Source organism: Oncorhynchus nerka, linkage group LG27 (genome assembly GCF_034236695.1).
Source record: "Oncorhynchus nerka isolate Pitt River linkage group LG27, Oner_Uvic_2.0, whole genome shotgun sequence".
Taxonomy (NCBI): domain Eukaryota; kingdom Metazoa; phylum Chordata; class Actinopteri; order Salmoniformes; family Salmonidae; genus Oncorhynchus; species Oncorhynchus nerka.
Window position 1 is genome coordinate 8,277,614 of NC_088422.1, and position 27,275 is coordinate 8,304,888.

The window sequence follows — 27,275 nt, forward strand, 5'->3', positions numbered from 1 at the left end:
AGCAGCTATTGAAGCTCCATTAGTCTGACAGTAGGTTCACTTACTACAGGAGCAGCTATGGAAGCTCCATCAGTCTGACAGTAGGTTCACTTACTACAGGAGCAGCTATGGAAGCTCCATCAGTCTGACAGTAGGTTCACTTACTACAGGAGCAGCTATGGAAGCTCCATCAGTCTGACAGTAGGTCCACTTACTACAGGAGCAGCTATGGAAGCTCCATCAGTCTGACGGTAGGTTCACTTACTACAGGAGCAGCTATGGAAGCTCCATCAGTCTGACAGTAGGTTCACTTACTACAGGAGCAGCTATGGAAGCTCCATCAGTCTGACAGTAGGTTCACTTACTACAGGAGCAGCTATGGAAGCTCCATCAGTCTGACAGTAGGTTCACTTACTACATGAGCAGCTATGGAAGCTCCATCAGTCTGACAGTAGGTTCACTTACTACAGGAGCAGCTATGGAAGCTCCATCAGTCTGACAGTAGGTTCACTTACTACAGGAGCAGCTATGGAAGCGCCATCAGTCTGACAGTAGGTTCACTTACTACAGGAGCAGCTATGGAAGCTCCATCAGTCTGACAGTAGGTCCACTTACTACAGGAGCAGCTATGGAAGCTCCATCAGTCTGACAGTAGGTCCACTTACTACAGGAGCAGCTATGGAAGCTCCATCAGTCTGACAGTAGGTTCACTTACTACAGGAACAGCTATGGAAGCTCCATCAATCTGACAGTAGGTTCACTTACTACGGGAGCAGCTATGGAAGCTCCATCAGTCTGACGGTAGGTTCACTTACCACAGGAGCAGCTATGGAAGCTCCATCAGTCTGACAGTAGGTTCACTTACTACAGGAGCAGCAATTGAAGCTCCATCAGTCTGACAGTAGGTTCACTTACTACAGGAGCAGCAATTGAAGCTCCATCAGTCTGACAGTAGGTTCACTTACTACAGGAGCAGCTATGGAAGCTCCATCAGTCTGACAGTAGGTTCACTTACTACGGGAGCAGCTATGGAAGCTCCATCAGTCTGACAGTAGGTTCACTTACTACAGGAGCAGCCATGGAAGCTCCATCAGTCTGACGGTAGGTTCACTTACTACAGGAGCAGCTAAGGAAGCTCCATCAGTCTGACAGTAGGTTCACTTACTACAGGAGCAGCCATGGAAGCTCCATCAGTCTGACGGTAGGTTCACTTACTACAGGAGCAGCTATGGAAGCTCCATCAGTCTGACGGTAGGTTCACTTACTACATGAGCAGCTATGGAAGCTCCATCAGTCTGACAGTAGGTTCACTTACTACAGGAGCAGCTATGGAAGCTCCATCAGTCTGACAGTAGGTTCACTTACTACAGGAGCAGCTATGGAAGCTCCATCAGTCTGACAGTAGGTTCACTTACTACAGGAGCTCCATCAGTCTGACAGTAGGTTGGGAGGCTATGGAAGCTCCATCAGTCTGACAGTAGGTCCAGGAGCAGCTATGGAAGCTCCATCAGTCTGACAGCTAGGTTCACTGACAGTAGGTTCACTTACTACAGGAGCAGCTATGGAAGCTCCATCAGTCTGACAGTAGGTTCACTTACTACAGGAGCAGCTATGGAAGCTCCATCAGTCTGACAGTAGGTTCACTTACTACAGGAGCAGCTATGGAAGCTCCATCAGTCTGACAGTAGGTTCACTTACTACAGGAGCAGCTATGGAAGCTCCATCAGTCTGACAGTAGGTTCACTTACTACAGGAGCAGCTATGGAAGCTCCATCAGTCTGACAGTAGGTCCACTTACTACAGGAGCAGCTCCATCAGTCTGACAGTAGGTTCACTTACTACAGGAGCAGCTATGGAAGCTCCATCAGTCTGACAGTAGGTTCACTTACTACAGGAGCAGCTATGGAAGCTCCATCAGTCTGACAGTAGGTTCACTTACTACAGGAGCAGCTATGGAAGCTCCATCAGTCTGACAGTAGGTTCACTTACTACAGGAGCAGCTATGGAAGCTCCATCAGTCTGACAGTGGTTCACTTACTACAGGAGCAGCAATTGAAGCTCCATCAGTCTGACAGTAGGTTCACTTACTACAGGAGCAGCTATGGAAGCTCCATCAGTCTGACAGTAGGTTCACTTACTACAGGAGCAGCTATGGAAGCTCCATCAGTCTGACAGTAGGTTCACTTACTACAGGAGCAGCTATGGAAGCTCCATCAGTCTGACAGTAGGTTCACTTACTACAGGAGCAGCTATTGAAGCTCCATCAGTCTGACAGTAGGTTCACTTACTACAGGAGCAGCCATGGAAGCTCCATCAGTCTGACAGTAGGTTCACTTACTACAGGAGCAGCTATGGAAGCTCCATCAGTCTGACAGTAGGTTCACTTACTACATGAGCAGCTATGGAAGCTCCATCAGTCTGACAGTAGGTTCACTTACTAAGGAGCAGCTATGGAAGCTCCATCAGTCTGACAGTAGGTTCACTTACTACAGGAGCAGCTATGGAAGCTCCATCAGTCTGACAGTAGGTTCACTTACTACAGGAGCAGCTATGGAAGCGCCATCAGTCTGACAGTAGGTTCACTTACTACAGGAGCAGCTATGGAAGCTCCATCAGTCTGACAGTAGGTCCACTGACTACAGGAGCAGCTATGGAAGCTCCATCAGTCTGACAGTCCACTTACTACAGGAGCAGCTTGGAAGCTCCATCAGTCTGACAGTAGGTTCACTTACTACAGGAACAGCTATGGAAGCTCCATCAATCTGACAGTAGGTTCACTTACTACAGGAGCAGCTATGGAAGCTCCATCAGTCTGATAGAGGTTCACTTACCACAGGAGCAGCTATGAAGCTCCATCAGTCTGACAGTGGTTCACTTTACAGGATCAGCTGTGGAAGCTCCATCAGTCTGACAGTAGGTTCACTTACTACAGGAGCAGCTGGAAGCTCCATCAGTCTGACAGTGGTTCACTTACTACAGGAGCAGCTATGGAAGATCAGTCTGACAGTAGGTCCACTTACTACAGGAGCAGCTATGGAAGCTCCATCAGTCTGACGGTAGGTTCACTTACTACAGGAGCAGCTATGGAAGCTCTATCAGTCTGACAGTAGGTTCACTTACTACAGGAGTGGCTATTGAAGCTCCATCAGTCTGACAGTAGGTTTACCTACTACAGGAGCAGCTATTGAAGCTCCATCAGTCTGACAGTAGGTTTACTTACTACAGGAGCAGCTATTGAAGCTCCATCAGTCTGACAGTATGTTCACTTACTACAGGAGCAGCTATGGAAGCTCCATCAGTCTGACAGTAGGTTCACTTACTACAGGAACAGCTATGGAAGCTCCATCAGTCTGACAGTAGGTCCACTTACTACAGGAGCAGCCACAGAAGTTCTCTAACATTGAAATTAAGGAATTCTATCTGTACTTTTCCAGGCAAAACCTTCTCAAACCTCAGCAGCATTGATAGGCTTTCACTTCCTAGACCCTCTTTCCTGCTGATCAACCTTTTGGTCTCAGTCATTCTGCCTCCCTTCACATGTTCTTTAATATAATCTGTAGATGTAGATAGAGGGACACCAGTGATGACTCCCCTCACATGTTCTTTAATATCATCTGTAGATGTAGATAGAGGGACACCAGTGATGACTCCCCTCACATGTTCTTTAATATCATCTGTAGATGTAGATAGAGGGACACCAGTGATGACTCCCTTCACATGTTCTTTAATATCATGTAGATCTGAGACTCCTTCAATGTTCTTTAATATCATCTGTAGATGTAGATAGAGGGACACCAGTGATGACTCCTCATGTTCTTTAATATCATCTGTAGATGTAGATAGAGGGACACCAGTGATGACTCCCTTCACATGTTCTTTAATATCATCTGTAGATGTAGATAGAGGGACACCAGTGATGACTCCCTTCACATGTTCTTTAATATCATCTGTAGATGTAGATAGAGGGACACCAGTGACGACTCCCCTCAACCGAAGGACAAACAACAGGGACATGGCTTTTAATTTGCGCGCACCACACTGGCCTGCCCTCGCTGCACCATCCTCTGCTCGATTTACCACAGTTCTTCTCTCTCCACTCAAGTGTTTGCTAGTGCAATGATCGTTCATCTTGAACCCGGTCGCCTCTTGAACCGGAATTGACACCACAGATCAGTCTCACCATCACTAAGACCACAGCACAAAATGAACTTCAGTTTGGTTTCAAAGCCATACTGATGGTCACAAAAAAAAAAGCGTTTTGCTCAACTCATCAAACAGAGGCAGTGCCCAGGATAGTGATATGAGTAGGTTTACTGAAAAGGCCTGCTGCCTCTGGTCTGCAGCCATTCAACACACACATCATTTCCACTCTGCACTTCCTCTTGTCATTATGGGTGGCCTAGTGGTTAAGAATGTTGGGCCAGTGAGTGTCACGGTCTCTGGTTCGAATCCCTGAGCAGACTAGTTAAAAAATCTTTCGATGTGCCATTGAGCAAAGCACTTCACCCTAATCTGCTCCTGTGAGTCCCTCTGGATAAAATGTTTGCTAAATGACTCAGCTGTAACTATATCGGCCTAACAAACCAGGCAGAAGCACGCCAACGTTTAAATGTCAAAGTGCGGTGAACTTGTTGGTTCCGGTATGTCTAACTTGTCCCACCTAGCTATCTTCAGATGAACACACTAAACTGATAGTCTCTCTGGATAAGAGTGTCTGCAAACAGTCCTTCAGTGTGGGAGCCTGCTAACAGTCCTTTAGTGTGGGAGCCTGCAAACAGTCCTTCAGTGTGGGAGTCTGCTAACAGTCCTTTAGTGTGGGAGCCTGCTAACTGTCCTTCAGTGTGGGAGTCTGCTAACAGTCCTTCAGTGTGGGAGTCTGCTAACAGTCCTTTAGTATGGGAGCCTGTTAACAGTCCTTCAGTGTGGGAGCATGCTAACAGTCCTTTAGTGTGGGAGCCTGTTAACGGTCCTTTAGTGTGGGAGTATGCTAACAGTCCTTTAGTGTGGGAGCCTGCTAACAGTCCTTTAGTGTGGGAGCCTGCTAACAGTCCTTTAGTGTGGGAGCCTGCTAACAGTCCTTCAGTGTGGGAGCCTGCTAACAGTCCTTTAGTGTGGGAGCCTGCTAACAGTCCTTTAGTGTGGGAGCCTGCTAACAGTCCTTTAGTGTGGGAGCATGCTAACAGTCCTTTAGTGTGGGAGTCTGCTAACAGTCCTTCAGTATGGGAGCCTGCTACAGGCCTTCAGTGTGGGAGCCGGCAGCAGCCAACCTATGAAACAGATGAGGTTAGGTACACACTCATCATTTCCAAAGGAAACTACTGGGACCAACATGCATGATAGTTACAGTATGAGCTGCAATAGTTTCCACTGAATGAGACAGTGTGATTCTCACAGTTAGTGTTATAATGTCTATATAACAGTGTTATAATGTCTATATAACAGTGTTATAATGTCTATATAACAGTGTTATCAGGTCTATATAACAGTGTTATCAGGTCTATATAACAGTGTTATGAGGTCTATATAACAGTGTTATGAGGTCTATATAACAGTGTTATCAGGTCTATATAACAGTGTTATAATGTCTATATAACAGTGTTATGAGGTCTATATAACAGTGTTATCAGGTCTATATAACAGTGTTATAATGTCTATATAACAGTGTTATCAGGTCTATATAACAGTGTTATAATGTCTATATAACAGTGTTATAATGTCTATATAACAGTGTTATAATGTCTATATAACAGTGTTATCAGGTCTATATAACAGTGGTATGATGTCTATATAACAGTGTTATCAGGTCTATATAACAGTGTTATCAGGTCTATATAACAGTGTTATCAGGTCTATATAACAGTGTTATCAGGTCTATATAACAGTGTTATAATGTCTATATAACAGTGTTATAATGTCTATATAACAGTGTTATCAGGTCTATATAACAGTGGTATGATGTCTATATAACAGTGTTATCAGGTCTATATAACAGTGTTATAATGTCTATATAACAGTGTTATCAGGTCTATATAACAGTGTTATCAGGTCTATATAACAGTGTTATCAGGTCTATATAACAGTAAGTGCTGTTTGCACGAGCACTCAGACTTGATTCAACTAATCAAGTCATCATCAAAACTTTGATTTGAATCAGGTGTGTGAGTGCTCCCCTTTGGGTCTCCAGAACCAGGATTGGGAGACACTGGTCTTAACACCCGGAGGTCTATTCATTCAGAACAAAAATGTAACAAACAGTTTGTAACGGAAACCATTAACTTTGAACAAAAACATGCTTTTCAATAAAAATTCAAGTTTCTTTTGGACAAATTCATGTTGGTCCCTCCCCTTTTGGTGACACAGACATGGGCTGGCTGCATGTGGTTTACCCACACGTGTTCAGTTTCATTATATTGCCTAACTTTCTATTCTGGTTCAGAGGGGAAAGTGAAATCAAGAAAGTGAAATGCTGTGCTTTCTTCCTCCTTTGGTCCATATGGAGTTTTTTGGTTCTGCAAAGCCATAAAAAACCTGTATTATAATGATGGTACTGATATAATAGGCCTCCTATCTACTAGACTCACTGTCAGTCTGGGACTATTAAAGTATGGTAATATAGTAATATTAACACAGCTACTATTACATTATTACTTTGTTATAAACTTGTACTAGCCTTCATCTAATCCTATTTTATCTGATCATAACAGCCTTTATTACAAGACATATGTTATTATACCCATGTTATTATACCCATGTTATTCACCCATGTTATTCAACCCATGTTAGGTTGCAAGTTCAAATCCCCGAGCTGACAAGGTACAAATCTGTCGTTCTGCCCCTGAACAGGCAGTTAACCCACTGTTCCTAGGCCGTCATTGAAAATAAGAATTTGTTCTTAACTGACTTGCCTAGTTAAATAAAGGTCAAATTCAACCCATGTTATTATACCCATGTTATTCAACCCATGTTATTCTACCCATGTTATTCAACCCATGTTATTATACCCATGCTATTATACCCATGTTGTTCAACCCATGTTATTCAACCCATGTTATTCTACCCATGTTATTATACTATTGATGACATGGCTAGTTGTCATAGTAACGATGGGTTTGTGTTCAGACAGCATTCATTTGTTGACATGGCTAGTTGTCACACTAACAATGGGTGTGTGTTCAGACAGCATTCATTTGTTGACATGGCTAGTTGTCACACTAACAATGGGTGTGTGTTCAGACAGCATTAATTTGATGACATGGCTAGTTGTCATAGTAACGATGGGTGTGTGTTCAGACAGCATTCATTTGTTGACATGGCTAGTTGTCACACTAACAATGGGTGTATGTCGGGTGGTGTAGGCTGATTGGTGCTCCTGCTTCCTATCACTCAGAAGTTAAGTAGCAAACTAAGATGACGACAATGCCTGCCAGAGATGTTTCCCACATACTTTGAATGTTCAAAATCATAGTGTCAGAACACCTTTAAAGCCTCACAGGACAAGATGATCCAACTTTCAAAACAGTCCTTTTTCGGCCACAGCAGTCAACTAGCTAGTCACAGCAGTCAATTAGCTATCCACAACAGTCAACTAGCTAGCCACAGCAGTCAACTAGCTAGTCACAGCAGTCAACTAGCTAGCCACAACAGTCAACTAGCTAGCCACAGCAGTCAACTAGCTAGTCACAGCAGTCAACTAGCTAGTCACACCAGTCAATTAGCTAGCCACAGCAGTCAGCTAGCTAGTCACACCAGTCAACTAGCTAGCCACAGCAGTCAATTAGCTAGCCACAGCAGTCAATTAGCTAGCCACAGCAGTCAACTAGCTAGTCACACCAGTCAATTAGCTAGCCACAGCAGTCAACTAGCTAGTCACACCAGTCAATTAGCTAGCCACAGCGTTGTTTAGCTAGCCACAGCAGTCGACTAGCTAGTCACACCAGTCAATTAGCTAGCCACAGCAGTCAACTAGCTAGCCACAGCAGTCAACTAGCTAGTCAACGCAGTCAATTAGCTAGCCACAGCAGTCAATTAGCTAGCCACAGCAGTCAACTAGCTAGCCACAGCAGTCAACTAGCTAGTCACACCAGTCAATTAGCTAGCCACAGCAGTCAGCTAGCTAGCCACAGCAGTCAACTAGCTAGCTGTTTACCTTTCTACCACATTCACTAATTTGTTTGTAAACAACTAAAAAGCTAGTTTGCTCTCTCATGTTCTTGTCAAACTGTCAACAGAGTAGCTAGGAAGCAACAAGATATGCCAAACAACAGCCTAAAAACCACTTGAGGGCAAATAAGTCAGATTTGACCATTCAGACACAAGTCGCATGGCCAGGAATCAGATTTGTAACTGACTTAAAATCACTTATGAAGGTGGTTTGAAATGTGACTTGAAATGTCCAATTCCATGTGCTTTTTGCTGTTCAGACTGCAGGAAAAATAACAGATTAGAATCGGATATGCAAAAAATGTGGATTTGAGTCATTTCAAACTGCCAATGGGAACAAGCCTTATATGTAGGTCGCTCTGGATAAGAGCGTCTGATAAATGACCACAATGTAAAATTAGATGTGATCTTCACCGGGCAGTCCACGGCCAATAGAGAGCTCTTTCCATCAGTCTGCTAATAGAAAAAACATTGTCTGGCATCTTAATGCTTGTTAGCATTTTCAGTTCCTTATTCTGGGTTCCTTGCACCCGATGAAGTGAAATGAATCTAAATTAAACACAAGTGATATGAAGCTATCAGCCTTGATAAATGTGTGGCTGAGTGATTCTGATAGAAAAGAACACAAGTAATATGAAGCTATCAGCCTTGATAAATGTGTGGCTGAGTGATTCTGATAGCTTCATATCACTTGTGTTCTTTTCCCTATCAGCCTTGATAAATGTGTGGCTGAGTGATTCTGATAGGGAAAAGAACACAAGTAATATGAAGCTATCAGCCTTGATAAATGTGTGGCTGAGTGATTCTGATAGGGAAAAGATACGACAGGATAATAAATAGTACTGTATTAATTCCCAAGGAGGAGATGTAGTTGCACATGCAGTGTATAAAGTCAGGTCCACAATTACTGACACCCTTGATAAAGATGAGAAGAACCAAAGTAGCTTTATTTTCATGTCATCTGAACATAGTACAGGTTCCGATGGCTCCGGTTTCCGTTTATCAAACTGCAGGTGTTTACATTTGTTGGATGCCATTAAAAAGGAACCTCATACCAACTGTAAAATATGGTGGTGGATCTTTGATGTTATGGGACTATTTTGCTTGTTCTTTTTTTTTGTCCACAAAGTCAAAAAACTCTGCCTTTTTCTACCATTTATCTTCTGAAAAATTAGATTTTTTAAAAACTAACCATAACCTTAACCCTAACCTTCAATTTTGTCCTGGGGCCCTTGTTATGTTCAATGGCATCATCAAATTTGCCAAGTACCAGGCCATTTTAGCCGAAAACCTGGTTGCCTCTCCAGGGGTCTGAACCTTGGCCACAAGTGGATCTTCCAGGAAGACAATAACCCCAAGCACTAATCAAAATCAGCAAAGAAATTGTTAAATGACCACAAAATGAACAGTTTGTTAAGGTCCTCTCAGTCTCCAGACTTGAACCCCATTGAAAACCTGTGGTTTGAATTGAAGAGGGCAGTCCATCAGCGCAGACAAGAGATATCAAGGATCTATCTGGAAAGACTCTGTTATAGAGGAAATGTCAAAGATCTCTCCTGATGTGTTCTTCATTCTCATAACCTAATGTAGCAGGTCTAAGAACCCTCCTGATGTGTTATTCATTCTCATAACCTAATGTAGCAGGTCTAAGATCCCTCCTGATGTGTTCTTCATTCTCATAACCTAATGTAGCAGGTCTAAGATCCCTCCAGATGTGTGATTCATTCTCATAACCTAATGTAGCAGGTCTAAGATCCCTCCTGATGTGTTCTTCATTCTCATAACCTAATGTAGCAGGTCTAAGATCCCTCCTGATATGTTCTTCATTCTCATAACCTAATGTAGCAGGTCTAAGATCCCTCCTGATATGTTCTTCATTCTCATAACCTAATGTAGCAGGTCTAAGATCCCTCCTGATATGTTCTTCATTCTCATAACCTAATGTAGCAGGTCTAAGATCCCTCCTGATGTGTTCTTCATTCTCATAACCTAATGTAGCAGGTCTAAGATCCCTCCTGATGTGTTCTTCATTCTCATAACCTAATGTAGCAGGTCTAAGATCCCTCCTGATGTGTTCTTCATTCTCATAACCTAATGTAGGAGGTCTAAGATCCCTCCTGATGTGTTCTTCATTCTCATAACCTAATGTAGCAGGTCTAAGATCCCTCCTGATGTGTTCTTCATTCTCATAACCTAATGTAGGAGGTCTAAGATCCCTCCTGATGTGTTCTTCATTCTCATAACCTAATGTAGCAGGTCTAAGATCCCTCCTGATGTGTTCTTCATTCTCATAACCTAATGTAGCAGGTCTAAGATCCCTCCTGATGTGTTCTTCATTCTCATAACCTAATGTAGGAGGTCTAAGATCCCTCCTGATGTGTTCTTCATTCTCATAACCTAATGTAGGAGGTCTAAGATCCCTCCTGATGTGTTCTTCATTCTCATAACCTAATGTAGCAGGTCTAAGATCCCTCCTGATGTGTTCTTCATTCTCATAACCTAATGTAGCAGGTCTAAGATCCCTCCTGATGTGTTCTTCATTCTCATAACCTAATGTAGGAGGTCTAAGATCCCTCCTGATGTGTTCTTCATTCTCATAACCTAATGTAGCAGGTCTAAGATCCCTCCTGATGTGTTCTTCATTCTCATAACCTAATGTAGCAGGTCTAAGATCCCTCCTGATGTGTTCTTCATTCTCATAACCTAATGTAGCAGGTCTAAGATCCCTCCTGATGTGTTCTTCATTCTCATAACCTAATGTAGCAGGTCTAAGATCCCTCCTGATGTGTTCTTCATTCTCATAACCTAATGTAGCAGGTCTAAGATCCCTCCTGATGTGTTCTTTCTCATAACCTATTCTCATAACCTGATGTATTCTCATAACCTAATGGTCTAAGATCCCTCCTGATGTGTTCTTCATTCTCATAACCTAATGTAGCAGGTCTAAGATCCCTCCTGATGTGTTCTTCATTCTCATAACCTAATGTAGGAGGTCTAAGATCCCTCCTGATGTGTTCTTCATTCTCATAACCTAATGTAGCAGGTCTAAGATCCCTCCTGATGTGTTCTTCATTCTCATAACCTAATGTAGCAGGTCTAAGATCCCTCCTGATGTGTTCTTCATTCTCATAACCTAATGTAGCAGGTCTAAGATCCCTCCTGATGTGTTCTTCATTCTCATAACCTAATGTAGCAGGTCTAAGATCCCTCCTGATGTGTTCTTCATTCTCATAACCTAATGTAGCAGGTCTAAGATCCCTCCTGATGTGTTCTTCATTCTCATAACCTAATGTAGCAGGTCTAAGATCCCTCCTGATGTGTTCTTCATTCTCATAACCTAATGTAGCAGGTCTAAGATCCCTCCTGATGTGTTCTTCATTCTCATAACCTAATGTAGGAGGTCTAAGATCCCTCCTGATGTGTTCTTCATTCTCATAACCTAATGTAGGAGGTCTAAGATCCCTCCTGATGTGTTCTTCATTCTCATAACCTAATGTAGCAGGTCTAAGATCCCTCCTGATGTGTTCTTCATTCTCATAACCTAATGTAGCAGGTCTAAGATCCCTCCTGATGTGTTCTTCATTCTCATAACCTAATGTAGGAGGTCTAAGATCCCTCCTGATGTGTTCTTCATTCTCATAACCTAATGTAGCAGGTCTAAGATCCCTCCTGATGTGTTCTTCATTCTCATAACCTAATGTAGCAGGTCTAAGATCCCTCCTGATGTGTTCTTCATTCTCATAACCTAATGTAGCAGGTCTAAGATCCCTCCTGATGTGTTCTTCATTCTCATAACCTAATGTAGATCCCTCCTGAGGTCTAAGATCCCTCCTGATGTGTTCTTCATTCTCATAACCTAATGTAGCAGGTCTAAGATCCCTCCTGATGTGTTCTTCATTCTCATAACCTAATGTAGCAGGTCTAAGATCCCTCCTGATGTGTTCTTCATTCTCATAACCTAATGTAGCAGGTCTAAGATCCCTCCTGATGTGTTCTTCATTCTCATAACCTAATGTAGGAGGTCTAAGATCCCTCCTGATGTGTTCTTCATTCTCATAACCTAATGTAGCAGGTCTAAGATCCCTCCTGATGTGTTCTTCATTCTCATAACCTAATGTAGCAGGTCTAAGATCCTCCTGATGTGTTCTTCATTCTCATAACCTAATGTAGCAGGTCTAAGATCCCTCCTGATGTGTTCTTCATTCTCATAACCTAATGTAGCAGGTCTAAGATCCCTCCTGATGTGTTCTTCATTCTCATAACCTAATGTAGCAGGTCTAAGATCCCTCCTGATGTGTTCTTCATTCTCATAACCTAATGTAGCAGGTCTAAGATCCCTCCTGATGTGTTCTTCATTCTCATAACCTAATGTAGCAGGTCTAAGATCCCTCCTGATATGTTCTTCATTCTCATAACCTAATGTAGCAGGTCTAAGATCCCTCCTGATGTGTTCTTCATTCTCATAACCTAATGTAGCAGGTCTAAGATCCCTCCTGATGTGTTCTTCATTCTCATAACCTAATGTAGCAGGTCTAAGATCCCTCCTGATGTGTTCTTCATTCTCATAACCTAATGTAGCAGGTCTAAGATCCCTCCTGATGTGTTCTTCATTCTCATAACCTAATGTAGCAGGTCTAAGATCCCTCCTGATGTGTTCTTCATTCTCATAACCTAATGTAGGAGGCGTAAAAGAAGATCCTATAAAACATAGTAGAAAAAGACTCAGTGGCCATTATCCTCTCAAGGTGAGGTATTGAAAACAGCAGTGCCATTTTAACCCCTATCTTTTTGAGAGAGAAAAGAAATATGACTTATGAAACCAAATCCCTTTCACTGATTAATTGTATTCGTATAAAATATAATTTCCCCTTTTTTTTGCATAAAATATAGCTCAGTGTTTGTATGATTGATTTTATAGTCTTTAAAAAAACATCTTTATCAAAGCCAATAATTATGGACCTGTCTGTATGTCTATGAGAAATACAGTTTTTAAACGCTATCCAATCTTAACCACTGAATCTCTACTTGTTCTACTCAGCATTTACCATGTTTTGACTAGATTTGTATATCCTCCAATAGTCTGATCTTCATTTTGCGTGAAGACGAGGGATTCCCCCACACTTCCTTTTTAGCAGCAATATAAACCCAGAGACATCATTCAGTTTCAGTCGACACCAGCCGACCACAGCCAACACAGACTCAAGATGCCTTTCAAGCCACACTACCTGTTGGTGTCCCTGACTCTCTGCTGGTTCGTGGCTCTTCAAGGTGAGATATTGCATCTTTATCTATATATCTACATATCTATGAATCTGTTCAACTTGACTCTTGAACAATCAACAAACCAAACCTGTTATAATTTATGTTTTTAAACAATTTAATTCCAATTTTCACAATCAATCCACTGCAATGTTAAGTGTCTCAGAGTAGGGTCTGTATTCAATCCGTATAGCAGAAGTTCTGCGTTGCAGCGTGAGTGAAATTTAAAGGTAATGTTCCTGAGTGGAAACTGCATTCACGGTAAACGCTGCATGTCGACTCAATCAGATATTACCGTTACATTGCTGTCACGCAATCACTGTCTTTTAACTGGTGTTTTTATTTCTTTACTTACCTATTGTTCACCTAATACCTTTGTTGCAGTATTGGTTAGAGCCTGTAAGTAAGCATTTCACTGTGAGGTCTACTACACCTGTTGTATTCAGCATTTCACTGTGAGGTCTACCGGTTGTATTCAGCATTTCACTGTGAGGTCTACTACACCTGTTGTATTCAGCATTTCACTGTGAGGTCTACCGGTTGTATTCAGCATTTCACTGTAAGGTCTACTACACCTGTTGTATTCAGCATTTCACTGTGAGGTCTACTACACCTGTTGTATTCAGCATTTCACTGTAAGGTCTACTACACCTGTTGTATTCAGCATTTCACTGTAAGGTCTACTACACCTGTTGTATTCAGCATTTCACTGTGAGGTCTACTACACCTGTTGTATTCAGCATTTCACTGTGAGGTCTACTACACCTGTTATATTCAGCATTTCACTGTAAGGTCTACTACACCTGTTGTATTCAGCATTTCATTGTGAGGTCTACTACACCTGTTGTATTCAGCATTTCACTGTGAGGTCTAATACACCTGTTGTATTCAGCATTTCACTGTGAGGTCTAATACACCTGTTGTATTCAGCATTTCACTGTCAGGTCTACTACACCTGTTGTTTTCAGCATTTCACTGTAAGGTCTACTACACCTGTTGTATTCAGCATTTCACTGTAAGGTCTACTACACCTGTTGTATTCAGCATTTCACTGTAAGGTCTACTACACCTGTTGTATTCAGCATTTCACTGTGAGGTCTAATACACCTGTTGTATTCAGCATTTCACTGTCAGGTCTACTACACCTGTTGTTTTCAGCATTTCACTGTAAGGTCTACTACACCTGTTGTATTCAGCATTTCACTGTAAGGTCTACTACACCTGTTGTATTCAGCATTTCACTGTAAGGTCTACTACACCGGTTGTATTCAGCATTTCACTGTAAGGTCTACTACACCTGTTGTATTCAGCATTTCACTGTAAGGTCTACTACACCTGTTGTATTCGGCGCACGAGACAAATAAACTTTGATTTGATTTAATCTGTAACACTTCAGCGGTGATACAGACTGAATAGAGCCCTAAGACTGCTGATCTAGAATCAGTTTTGTTTTTGTAACATTCACATGTTTCAAAGTGCAACTTTTAGTGATGATAAAAAGGTGTTAACTCTATCCCTTAAACCTTAACCTTTAACCCCAAATTCGAACACTATATTGTTATTGTATGTAATATTCCCGGTCTTCATCCCTGCAGCTTTCCCCATGAACGGCTGTGCTGCATGTCAGAAGTGTCGCTGCATCCGGACGTCCTCTGCTTTCATCTCTCCTCGGCTGTTCCACAGGATAGAGATCCTACCTCCAGGTGCCCACTGTCGTCAAACAGAGATCATGTGAGTCAACGAACACCACCTAGCAACCAGTCAAGAACCCTTTCACAGTCAACAAGCAAACCAACATCTATTTCTGAAACTTTTTTTTTTAAACATGACTTAGTTACATTAACCTAATAAAAACTGTTCTCTTGTACAGTAGCCCTAATACCATTACCTGGTCTGCCTAATACATGATCACAGCATGCCTAATACATTATCACAGCATGCCTAATACATTATCACAGCATGCCTAATACATTATCACAGCATTCCTAATACATTGTCACAGCATGCCTAATACATTATCACAGTATACCTAATACATTATCACAGCATGCCTAATACATTATCACAGCATGCCTAATACATTATCACAGCATGCCTAATACATTGTCACAGCATGCCTAATACATTGTCACGGCATGCATAATACATTATCACAGTATGTCTACTACATTATCACAGCATAATACATTATCACAGTATGCCTAATACATTATCGCAGTATACCTAATACATTATCACAGTATACCTACTACATTATCACAGCATAATACATTATCACAGTATGTCTAATACATTATCGCAGTATACATAATACATTATCACAGCATTCCTAATACATTGTCACAGCATGCCTAATACATTATCACAGTATACCCAATACATTATCACAGCATGATACATTATCACAGTATACCCAATACATTATCACAGTATGCCTAATACATTATCACGGTATGTCTAATACATTCTCACAGTATACCTACTACATTATCACAGCATAATACATTATCACAGTATACCTAATACATTATCGCAGTATGCATACTACATTATCACAGCATAATACATTATCACAGTATGTTTAATACATTATTACAGTATGCCTAATACATTATCACAGTATACCTAATGCATTATCACATCATATTGGCTACACTCTTAGAACAAAAAGGTGCTATCTAGAACCCAAAAGGGTTGTTCAGCTGTCCCCATAGGAGAACCCTTTGAATAAATCCCTTCCTGCTTCCAGGTAGAACCCTCTGTGGAAAGGGTTCTACATGGAACTCAAAAGGGTTCTACCTGGAACCAAACAGGGTTCTCCTATGGGGACAGCTGAACAACCCTTTTGGAACCCTTTTTCTACGTGTGTATTTGCCTGTCCTGACAATATTGTTATTCTCAGACAATATTATATTTCACAACTTGAGCTTTGATTCCAAAACAGATCAGTTGGTGGACCACTTGCGAGGCACAGCTGAGCAGAAATTGAAATAATTGGCTTTTATTTTACTGGACTGATGGTATCTGCATCTGTCATGGTGCTTTCAAGACAACTGGGAACTCTGGGAGATAAACTAGGTCAAATCATGAAGTCAACGAACTTCAGGTTGGAAAGTTGGAGATCTAGAAAGATGTCTCAGTTACCGACTTGGAATTTAGAGCCGGATGACCGTTCAAAATGATTTTTCCTCGTCGGGTCTCGTTTTTTTCCAGTTTCCAGTTGTCTTGAACACACTGAAGTCGGAAGTCTGAGATTTCAGAGTTCCCAGTAGTTTTGAACTCCGCATTAGTCTCAGCGGAGGGAGGGAGAGAAGAGCAGAGGGTCCACCTCTCACGGTCCTGCTCTCTCCTTCCTTTCCTCCGGTGAGACTGACTAGAGAGAGGTGAGACTGACTAGAGAGAGGTGAGACTGACCAGAGAGAAGTGAGACTGATTAGAGAGAGGTGAGACTGATTAGAGAGAGGTGAGACTGACTAGAGAGAGGTGAGATGGATTAGAGAGAGGTGAGATGGATTAGAGAGAGGTGAGAATGATTAGAGAGAGGTGAGACTGACCAGAGAGAGGTGAGACTGACCAGAGTCAGGTGAGACTGACCAGAGAGAGGTGAGACTGACCAGAGAGAGGTGAGCCTGACCAGAGAGAGGTGAGACTGACCAGAGAGAGGTGAGACTGACCAGAGAGAGGTGAGCCTGACCAGAGAGAGGTGAGACTGACCAGAGAGAGGTGAGACTGACCAGAGAGGTGAGACTGACCAGAGAGAGGTGAGACTGACCAGAGAGAGGTGAGACTGACCAGAGAGAGGTGAGACTGACCAGAGAGCGGTGAGACTGACCAGAGAGAGGTGAGACTGACCAGAGAGAGGTGAGACTGACCAGAGAGAGGTGAGACTGACCGGAGAGAGGTGAGACTGACCGGAGAGAGGTGAGCCTGACCGGAGAGAGGTGAGACTGACCAGAGAGAGGTGAGACTGGCCAGAGAGAGGTGAGACTGACCAGAGAGAGGGGAGACTGACCAGAGAGAGGTGAGACTGACTAGAGAGAGGTGAGACTGACCAGAGAGAGGTGAGACTGACCAGAGAGAGGTGAGACTGACCAGAGAGAGGTGAGACTGACCAGAGAGAGGGGAGACTGACCAGAGAGAGGTGAGACTGACCAGAGAGAGGTGAGACTGACCAGAGAGAGGGGACAACGTCTTCCACCTGATGGCTAAAGTCGAGTCACACCGCATCTGCTTTCAGACACAAATTCATGTTGTTCCTCTGACCAGAGAAAGTATAATATCCCTCCCTATTAAAATAGACAGGACGAGATGCTAATAATGATAGAAACACAGCGCTGTCGATACACTTGGCTACTCATTCATTACAGTGTGAGTGGAAGTAGAGAGAAACATGTTTTATATTATGTAATAGTGTTGAATCAAAACAGTGACAGAGCAGAATGAAAACTTAAACATGAACTCACTCATAAAAACTGTATTCTTTGATCATTTCTCTCTGGTCATGGTTTTAAAAGTTATGAAATCTTACATAGGCTGGTATCAAACTTTGCGTGGGGTTGTGGAAGCTGTCGGCACAGTGATTTGAGCTATACGATTGGCCAGCGCAGTTAGACTCACTAGATTTATCCACAGATCTTCCTGTCCGCCGGTTAGGTGGAGTTGGTCTGACAAATGAAATGGTTTAAACTGGGAACAGTTTGTCTACCCGGTGCACAAGGCTTCTGAAGTGCACCTTCCGGTAACAGCGCAACAAGAATTTAAAAAAGAAGAACCGCAATCCTTTTTCATATGATTTTCTACAGAAATGTTTGGTGATGGACTAGGAATGCCTTGAAGTCGATGGCGATCGATTGGTTGGTAACCACTGGCCCAGTGGAATCTCCATGCTTGTTGTTGTTGTTCAGGCTTCATCTGTTGTCTTGGAAACCGCACCTAAAACCCATGGTGGCTGTCATTGTCTTCACACATAGATCATGTGAGTCAGTCAGCGAGGTCTTGAACGAAGCGCTAAACTGTGGTTTTCTAATGCATAAGGGGAAGAAGCGTGGGGGATCGGTCGTGGTGGAGGGGAAATTAATTAGTCAGTATAGTTGCTTTACTGCATGCTATGCAAACCAGTCATTAGTCACTGATGATGAGTTCAATGTTCCTATTCGTAACCAAGGCTAAGACATTGTAATAAATGTGGGCATTTGCAGTGATAGCCTACAGCAATTCCCCCCGAAACTCAGTATGTGGCAGGGACTCCAGACAATCACAGATTACAAATATGTTTTTCTAGTCAAGGCCATCCTATTCAACTATTGCTGTACATATACTATTATATGCTACCTATTCTACAGATGCACTATATATTCTATCCACATTCTGTCCACAATGACTCTACATTCAATCACACATGTATACATATACATACAGTGTATTCAGAAAGTTTTCAGACCCCTTGACTTTTTCCACATTTTATTATGTTTACAGCCTTTTTCTAAAGTGGATTAAATAAAAATTTGTCCTCATCAATTTACACACAATACTCCATAATAACAAAGAGAAAACAGGTGTTTAGACATTTTAGGAAATGGATTAAAAATTTAAAAAACAGAAACACCTTATTTACATAAGTATTCAGACGCTTTGCTATGAGACTCTACATTGAGTTTAGATGCATCCTGTTTCCATTGATTATCCTTGAGATGTTTCTACAACTTGATTGGAGTCCACCTGTGGTAAATTCAATTGATTAGACATGATTTGGAACATCTCACACCTGTCTATATAAAGGTCCTACAGTTGTCAGTGCCTGTCAGAGCAAAAACCAAGCCATGAGGTCCAAGGAATGTCAAGAGTGGGAAAAGCTGTCATCAAGGCAAAGGGTGGCTACTTTGAACAATCTCAAATATAAAATATATTTTGATTTGTTTAACACTTTTTGGGTTACTACATGATTCCATATGTATTATTTCATAGTTTTGATGTCTTCACTATTATTCTACAATGTAGAAAATAGTAAAAATAAAGAAAAACCCTGAAATGAGTAGGTGTGTCCAAACTTTTAACTGGTACTGTATCTATACATACATTTACATATACAGGACTCCGACTTTGCTCATCCTAATATTTATTGGGGCGGCAGGGTAGCCTAGTGGTTAGAGTGTAGAGGCGGCAGGGTAGCCTAGTGGTTAGAGTGTAGAGGTGGCAGGGTAGCCTAGTGGTTAGAGTGTAGAGGTGGCAGGGTAGCCTAGTGGTTAGAGTGTAGAGGTGGCAGGGTAGCCTAGTGGTTAGAGTGTAGAGGTGGCAGGGTAGCCTAGTGGTTAGAGTGTAGAGGCGGCAGGGTAGCCTAGTGGTTAGAGTGTAGAGGTGGCAGGGTAGCCTAGTGGTTAGAGCGTTGGCCTAGTGACCTGAAGGTTGCAAGGTACAAATCTGTCGTTCTGCCCCTGAACAGGCAGTTAACCCACTGTTCCTAGGCCGTCATTGAAAATAAGAATTTGTTCTTAACGGACTTGCCTGGTTAAATAAAGATACAAATAAATAGATTTCTTAAATCCATTCTTTTACTCAGATGTGTGTGTATTGTTAGATATTACTGCACTGTTGGAGCTGGGAACACAACCATTTCACTACAGCCATAATAACATCTGCTAAATATGTGTACGTTCATATTGACGTTTTCTGATAGGTTCAATTCTGCAGTGTATGATATGTAACCATGGTGACGCTGTAATATATATCCCTCCCTTCATTCATCAGCGTTACCAAGAAGGACAAAGCCACCGTCTGTGTGACTCCAGATGCAAGATGGATCAACAAAGTCATTGTCAAGTTACAAAGGTAAATACAACACACACACACACACACACACACACGTTTGTTGACTTTAACACAGACCATCTCTTTCTACAGTACCAACAAGAAGAAGAGAAGTGCAGAACTTCCCATCTCAACCACCATTGAGTGAATTGGAACAGGAATGTATCAAGTTGGAGCTAAAATGGAAATGTGAAACCAATGTAATACCAATGTGACACCAATGTGATACCAATGTGACTCCAATGTGACACCAATGTGACTCCAATGTGATACCAATGTGACTCCAATGTGATGCCAATGTGATACCAATGTGATACCAATGTGATACCAATGTGATACCAATGTGATACCAATGTGATACCAGTGTGACACCAATGTGACACCACTGTGATACCAATGTGATGCCAATGTGATACCAATGTGATGCCAATGTGATGCCAATGTGACACCAATGTGATACCAATGTGATACCAATGTGATACCAATGTGATACCAATGTGACACCAATGTGATACCAATGTGATACCAATGTGATACCAATGTGACACCAATGTGATACCAATGTGATACCAATGTGATACCAATGTGACACCAATGTGATACCAATGTGATACCAATGTAATACCAATGTGACACCAATGTGATGATACCAATGTGATACCAATGTGATACCAATGTGATACCAATGTGATACCAATGTGATACCAATGTGACACCAATGTGATACCAATGTGATACCAATGTAATACCAATGTGACACCAATGTGATACCAATGTGATACCAATGTGACACCAATGTGATACCAATGTGACACCAATGTGACACCACTGTGATACCAATGTGATACCAATGTAATACCAATGTGATACCAATGTGATACCAATGTGATACCAATGTGACACCAATGTGACGCCAATGTGACACCAATGTGATACCAATGTGATACCAATGTGATACCAATGTGATACCAATGTGATACCAATGTGATACCAATGTGACACCAATGTGATACCAATGTGATACCAATGTGATACCAATGTGATACCAATGTAATACCAATGTGATACCAATGGATTCTATTACAATATGATTCCAATACCAAGTGAATTAGTTTATCTGAAATGATCTCAGTATGTATTGGTAGGTTCTTATTTTTCAGAGTAAATAACCCACAGACACTAGAGAAGCTTTAACCAAGTTGAATTCTTCCCAGAGGTTCTGTACAGCTGTAATTCAGACAACACAACATTTGTCCCTTCCAGATATTTATATCCCACTTATTAAGACACTCCTCCTTCTCTCCAATCCTTTCATTTTATGGTTCTACAGGAAGAGAGAAAAAAGGGAAACAGGAAACCAAACCTTTATTCCTCCCTTCAGGTGACCTGTCCTCACCTCCTGACCTCAACCCCTCCTTCACCTAATCCACAGACTTATGGCCTCTGAATGTTGATCACACCACAAAATGCCATTCCAGCTGAATCTGCTGTCTCCTTCAATGGTAGCTGGAGCAGCTTTTAGTCTCTCCACTTTCCCCTTCTGGTTCCTAAGAGAGTGAACTGCACAAGACTTGGAAAGCAACAAAAAGACATAAAACATAACAGTATTAACAATGTGATAAGCGATGCATAATTATATATGCATGAAAACCAAAGTCTGAGACCATGACAAGTCCCACTCTCTCTTCACCTGACTCTATGCCTCCAGGATACTTTCCTGCTGGGTTCCACAAAAATGTCTCTACAGCTCCTTCAGTTACTGTCCCTACAGCTCCTTCAGTTACTGTCCCTACTACTCCTTCAGTTACTGTCCCTACAGCTCCTTCAGTTACTGTCCCTACAGCTCCTTCAGTTACTGTCCCTACAGCTCCTTCAGTTACTGTCTCTACAGCTCCTTCAGTTACTGTCCCTACAGCTCCTTCAGTTACTGTCCCTACTACTCCTTCAGTTACTGTCCCTACTTCTCGTTCAGTTACTGTCCCTACAGCTCCTTCAGTTACTGTCCCTACAGCTCCTTCAGTTACTGTCTCTACAGCTCCTTCAGTTACTGTCCCTACAGCTCCTTCAGTTACTGGCCCTACAGCTCCTTCAGTTACTGTCCCTACTACTCCTTCAGTTACTTTCCCTACAGCTCCTTCAGTTATTGTCCCTACTACTCCTTCAGTTACTGTCCCTACAGCTTCTTCAGTTACTGTCCCTACAGCTCCTACAGTTACTGTCCCTGCTACTCCTTCAGTTACTGTCCCTACAGCTCCTTCAGTTACTATCCCTACTGCTCCTTCAGTTACTGTCCCTACAGCTTCTTCAGTTACTGTCCCTGCTACTCCTTCAGTTACTGTCCCTGCTTCTCCTTCAGTTACTCTCCATGCTACTCCTTTAGTTACTGTCCCTACAGCTCCTTCAGTTACTGTCCCTACTACTCCTTCAGTTACTGTCCCTACAGCTCCTTCAGTTACTGTCCCTGCTACTACTTCAGTTACTGTCCCTAATACTCCTTCAGTTACTGTCTCTACTACTCCTTCAGTTACTGTCCCTACAGCTCCTTCAGTTACTGTCCCTACAGCTCCTTCACTTACTGTCCCTGCTACTCCTTCAGTTACTGTCCGTACTAGTCCTTCAGTTACTGTCCCAACAGCTACTTCAGTTACTGTCCCTACTACTCCTTCAGTGACTGTCCCTACGGCTCCTTCAGTTACTGTCCCTACTTCTCCTTCAGTTACTGTCTCTACAGCTCCTTTCAGTTACTGTCTCTACAGATCCTTCAGTTACTGTCCCTACAGCTCCTTCAGTTACTGTCCCTACAGCTCCTTCAGTTACCTTCAGTTACCCCTACAGCTTCTTCAGTTACTGTCCCTGCTACTCCTTCAGTTACTGTCCCTGCTACTCCTTCAGTTACTGTCCCTGCTTCTCCTTCAGTAACTCTCCCTGCTACTCCTTCAGTTACTGTCCCTACAGCTCCTTCAGTTACTGTCCCTGCTACTACTTCAGTTACTGTCCCTGCTACTCCTTCAGTTACTGTCCCTGCTTCTCCTTCAGTTACTCTCCCTGCTACTCCTTCAGTTACTGTCCCTACAGCTCCTTCAGTTACTGTCCCTACAGCTCCTTCAGTTACTGTCCCTACTACTCCTTCAGTTACTGTCCCTACAGCTCCTTCAGTTACTGTCCCTGCTACTACTTCAGTTACTGTCCCTAATACTCCTTCAGTTAATGTCTCTACTACTCCTTCAGTTACTGTCCCTACAGCTCCTTCAGTTACTGTCCCTACAGCTCCTTCAGTTACTGTCCCTGCTACTCCTTCAGTTACTGTCCGTACTACTCCTTCAGTTACTGTCCCAACAGCTACTTCAGTTACTGTCCCTACTACTCCTTCAGTTACTGTCCCTACAGCTCCTTCAGTTACTGTCTCTACAGCTCCTTCAGTTACTGTCCCTACAGCTCCTTCAGTTTCTGTCCCTACAGCTCCTTCAGTTACTGGCCCTACAGCTCCTTCAGTTACTGTCCGTACTACTCCTTCAGTTACTGTCCCAACAGCTACTTCAGTTACTGTCCCTACTACTCATTCAGTTACTGTCCCTACAGCTCCTTCAGTTACTGGCCATACAGCTCCTTCAGTTACTGGCCCTACAGCTCCTTCAGTTATTGTCCCTACTACTCCTTCAGTTACTGTCCCTACTACTCCTTCAGTTACTGTCCCTACAGCTCCTTCAGTTACTGTCCGTACTGCTCCTTCAGTTACTGTCCCTACTACTCATTCAGTTACTGTCTCTACAGCTTCTTCAGTTACTGTCCCTCCTACTCCTTCAGTTACTGTCCCTACTACTGCTTCAGTGACTGTCCCTACAGCTCCTTCAGTTATTGTCCCTACAGCTCCTTCAGTTACTATCCCTACTGCTCCTTCACTCCTTTCTTCAGTTACTGTCCCTACAGTTACTTCTTCAGTTACTCTCCATGCTACTCCTTTAGTTACTGTCCCTACAGCTCCTTCAGTTACTCCCTACTACTCCTTCAGTTACTGTCCCTACAGCTCCTTCAGTTACTGTCCCTGCTACTACTTCAGTTACTGTCCCTAATACTCCTTCAGTTACTGTCTCTACTACTCCTTCAGTTACTGTCCCTACAGCTCCTTCAGTTACTGTCCCTACAGCTCCTTCACTTACTGTCCCTGCTACTCCTTCAGTTACTGTCCGTACTAGTCCTTCAGTTACTGTCCCAACAGCTACTTCAGTTACTGTCCCTACTACTCCTTCAGTGACTGTCCCTACGGCTCCTTCAGTTACTGTCCCTACTTCTCCTTCAGTTACTGTCTCTACAGCTCCTTCAGTTACTGTCTCTACAGCTCCTTCAGTTACTGTCTCTACAGCTCCTTCAGTCACTGTCCCTACAGCTCCTTCAGTCACTGTCCCTGCTACTCCTTCAGTTACTGTCCCTACAGCTCCTTCAGTTACTGTCCCTACAGCTTCTTCAGTTACTGTCCCTGCTACTCCTTCAGTTACTGTCCCTGCTTCTCCTTCAGTAACTCTCCCTGCTACTCCTTCAGTTACTGTCCCTACAGCTCCTTCAGTTACTATCCCTGCTACTACTTCAGTTACTGTCCCTGCTACTCCTTCAGTTACTGTCCCTGCTTCTCCTTCAGTTACTGTCCCTGCTACTCCTTCAGTTACTGTCCCTACAGCTCCTTCAGTTACTGTCCCTACAGCTCCTTCAGTTACTGTCCCTACTACTCCTTCAGTTACTGTCCCTACAGCTCCTTCAGTTACTGTCCCTGCTACTACTTCAGTTACTGTCCCTACAGCTCCTTCAGTTACTGTCCCTACAGCTCCTTCAGTTACTATCCCTACAGCTCCTTCAGTTACTGTCCCTACAGCTCCTTCAGTTACTGGCCTGTCCCTACAGCTCCTACAGCTCCTTCAGTTACTGTCCCTACAGCTCCTTCCTTTCAGTTACTGTCCCAACAGCTCCTTCAGTTACTGTCCGTACTACTCCTTCAGTTACTGTCCCAACAGCTACTTCAGTTACTGTCCCTACTACTCATTCAGTTACTGGCCATACAGCTCCTTCAGTTACTGGCCCTACAGCTCCTTCAGTTACTGGCCCTACTACTCCTTCAGTTACTTTCCCTACAGCTCCTTCAGTTATTGTCCCTACTACTCCTTCAGTTACTGTCCCTACTACTCCTTCAGTTACTGTCCCTACAGCTCCTTCAGTTACTGTCCGTACTGCTCCTTCAGTTACTGTCCCTACTACTCATTCAGTTACTGTCTCTACAGCTTCTTCAGTTACTGTCCCTCCTACTCCTTCAGTTACTGTCCCTACTACTACTTCAGTGACTGTCCCTAATACTCCTTCAGTTAATGTCCCTACTACTCCTTCAGTTACTGTCCCTACAGCTTCTTCAGTTACTGTCCCTACAGCTCCTACAGTTACTGTCCCTGCTACTCCTTCAGTTACTGTCCCTACAGCTCCTTCAGTTACTATCCCTACTGCTCCTTCAGTTACTGTCCCTACAGCTTCTTCAGTTACTGTCCCTGCTACTCCTTCAGTTACTGTCCCTGCTTCTCCTTCAGTTACTCTCCCTGCTACTCCTTCAGTTACTGTCCCTACTACTCCTTCAGTGACTGTCCCTACAGCTCCTTCAGTTACTGTCCCTACTTCTCCTTCAGTTACTGTCTCTACAGCTCCTTCAGTTACTGTCCCTACAGCTTCTTCAGTTACTGTCCCTGCTACTCCTTCAGTTACTGTCCCTGCTTCTCCTTCAGTTACTCTCCCTGCTACTCCTTCAGTTACTGTCCCTACAGCTCCTTCAGTTACTGTCCCTGCTACTACTTCAGTTACTGTCCCTGCTTCTCCTTCAGTTACTGTCCCTGCTACTCCTTCAGTTACTGTCCCTACAGCTCCTTCAGTTACTGTCCCTACAGCTCCTTCAGTTACTGTCCCTACAGCTCCTTCAGTTACTGTCCCTACAGCTCCTTCAGTTACTGTCCCTACTACTCCTTCAGTTACTGTCCCTACAGCTCCTTCAGTTACTGTCCCTGCTACTACTTCAGTTACTGTCCCTAATACTCCTTCAGTTAATGTCTCTACTACTCCTTCAGTTACTGTCCCTACAGCTCCTTCAGTTACTGTCCCTACAGCTCCTTCAGTTACTGTCCCTGCTACTCCTTTAGTTACTGTCCGTACTACTCCTTCAGTTACTGTTCCAACAGCTACTTCAGTTACTGTCCCTACTACTCCTTCAGTTACCGTCCCTACAGCTCCTTCAGTTACTGTCTCTACAGCTCCTTCAGTTACTGTCCCTACAGCTCCTTCAGTTTCTGTCCCTACAGCTCCTTCAGTTACTGGCCCTCAGCTCCTTCAGTTACTGTCCGTACTACTCCTTCAGTTACTGTCCCAACAGCTCCTTCAGTTACTGTCCGTACTGCTCCTTCAGTTACTGTCCTTACAGCTTCTTCAGTTACTGTCCCTCCTACTCCTTCAGTTACTGTCCCTACTACTCCTTCAGTGACTGTCCCTACAGCTCCTTCAGTTACTGTCCCTACAGCTCCTTCAGTTTCTGTCCCTACAGCTCCTTCAGTTACTGGCCCTACAGCTCCTTCAGTTACTGTCCGTACTACTCCTTCAGTTACTGTCCCAACAGCTACTTCAGTTACTGTCCCTACTACTCATTCAGTTACTGTCTCTACAGCTCCTTCAGTTACTGTCTCTACAGCTCCTTCAGTTACTGTCCCTACAGCTCCTTCAGTTACTGTCCCTACTGCTCCTTCAGTTACTGTCCCTACTACTCCTTCAGTTACTGTCCCTACTACTCATTCAGTTACTGTCCCTACAGCTCCTTCAGTTACTGTCCTTACTACTCCTTCAGTTACTGTCTCTACTACTCCTTCAGTTACTGTTAGAAATGGGAGAAAACATGAATGAGTTGTTAATAATATCCAACCTAACAAAACTCACAGGTGTCCTGAAGGTTTACCATAATGTCTGAAATGCCACTGGTATCTCTTCTACTCTCACCATGATCTGGGTAGGTGTAATGTTCAACTAAATCCCCATATTGTGTACAGTTAGCTGTCCTCCCT

The 27,275-nt window shown here is 43.0% G+C and overlaps 2 protein-coding genes across 2 annotated transcripts in view; one reads left to right on the forward strand and one right to left on the reverse strand.

Annotated features, from left to right (window-relative positions):
• Positions 1-27,275, reverse strand: part of LOC115124099 (butyrophilin-like protein 1) — a 110,056-nt gene that overhangs the window by 38,702 nt on the left and 44,079 nt on the right. The window lies entirely within an intron of this gene.
• Positions 13,320-20,841, forward strand: LOC135565256 (C-X-C motif chemokine 13-like). The gene is made up of 4 exons (XM_065011359.1): positions 13,320-13,407; positions 14,994-15,129; positions 20,143-20,223; positions 20,296-20,841. Exons 1-4 carry the CDS (start codon positions 13,344-13,346, stop codon positions 20,348-20,350), a joined length of 336 nt encoding a protein of 111 aa, XP_064867431.1. The 5' UTR covers positions 13,320-13,343; the 3' UTR covers positions 20,351-20,841.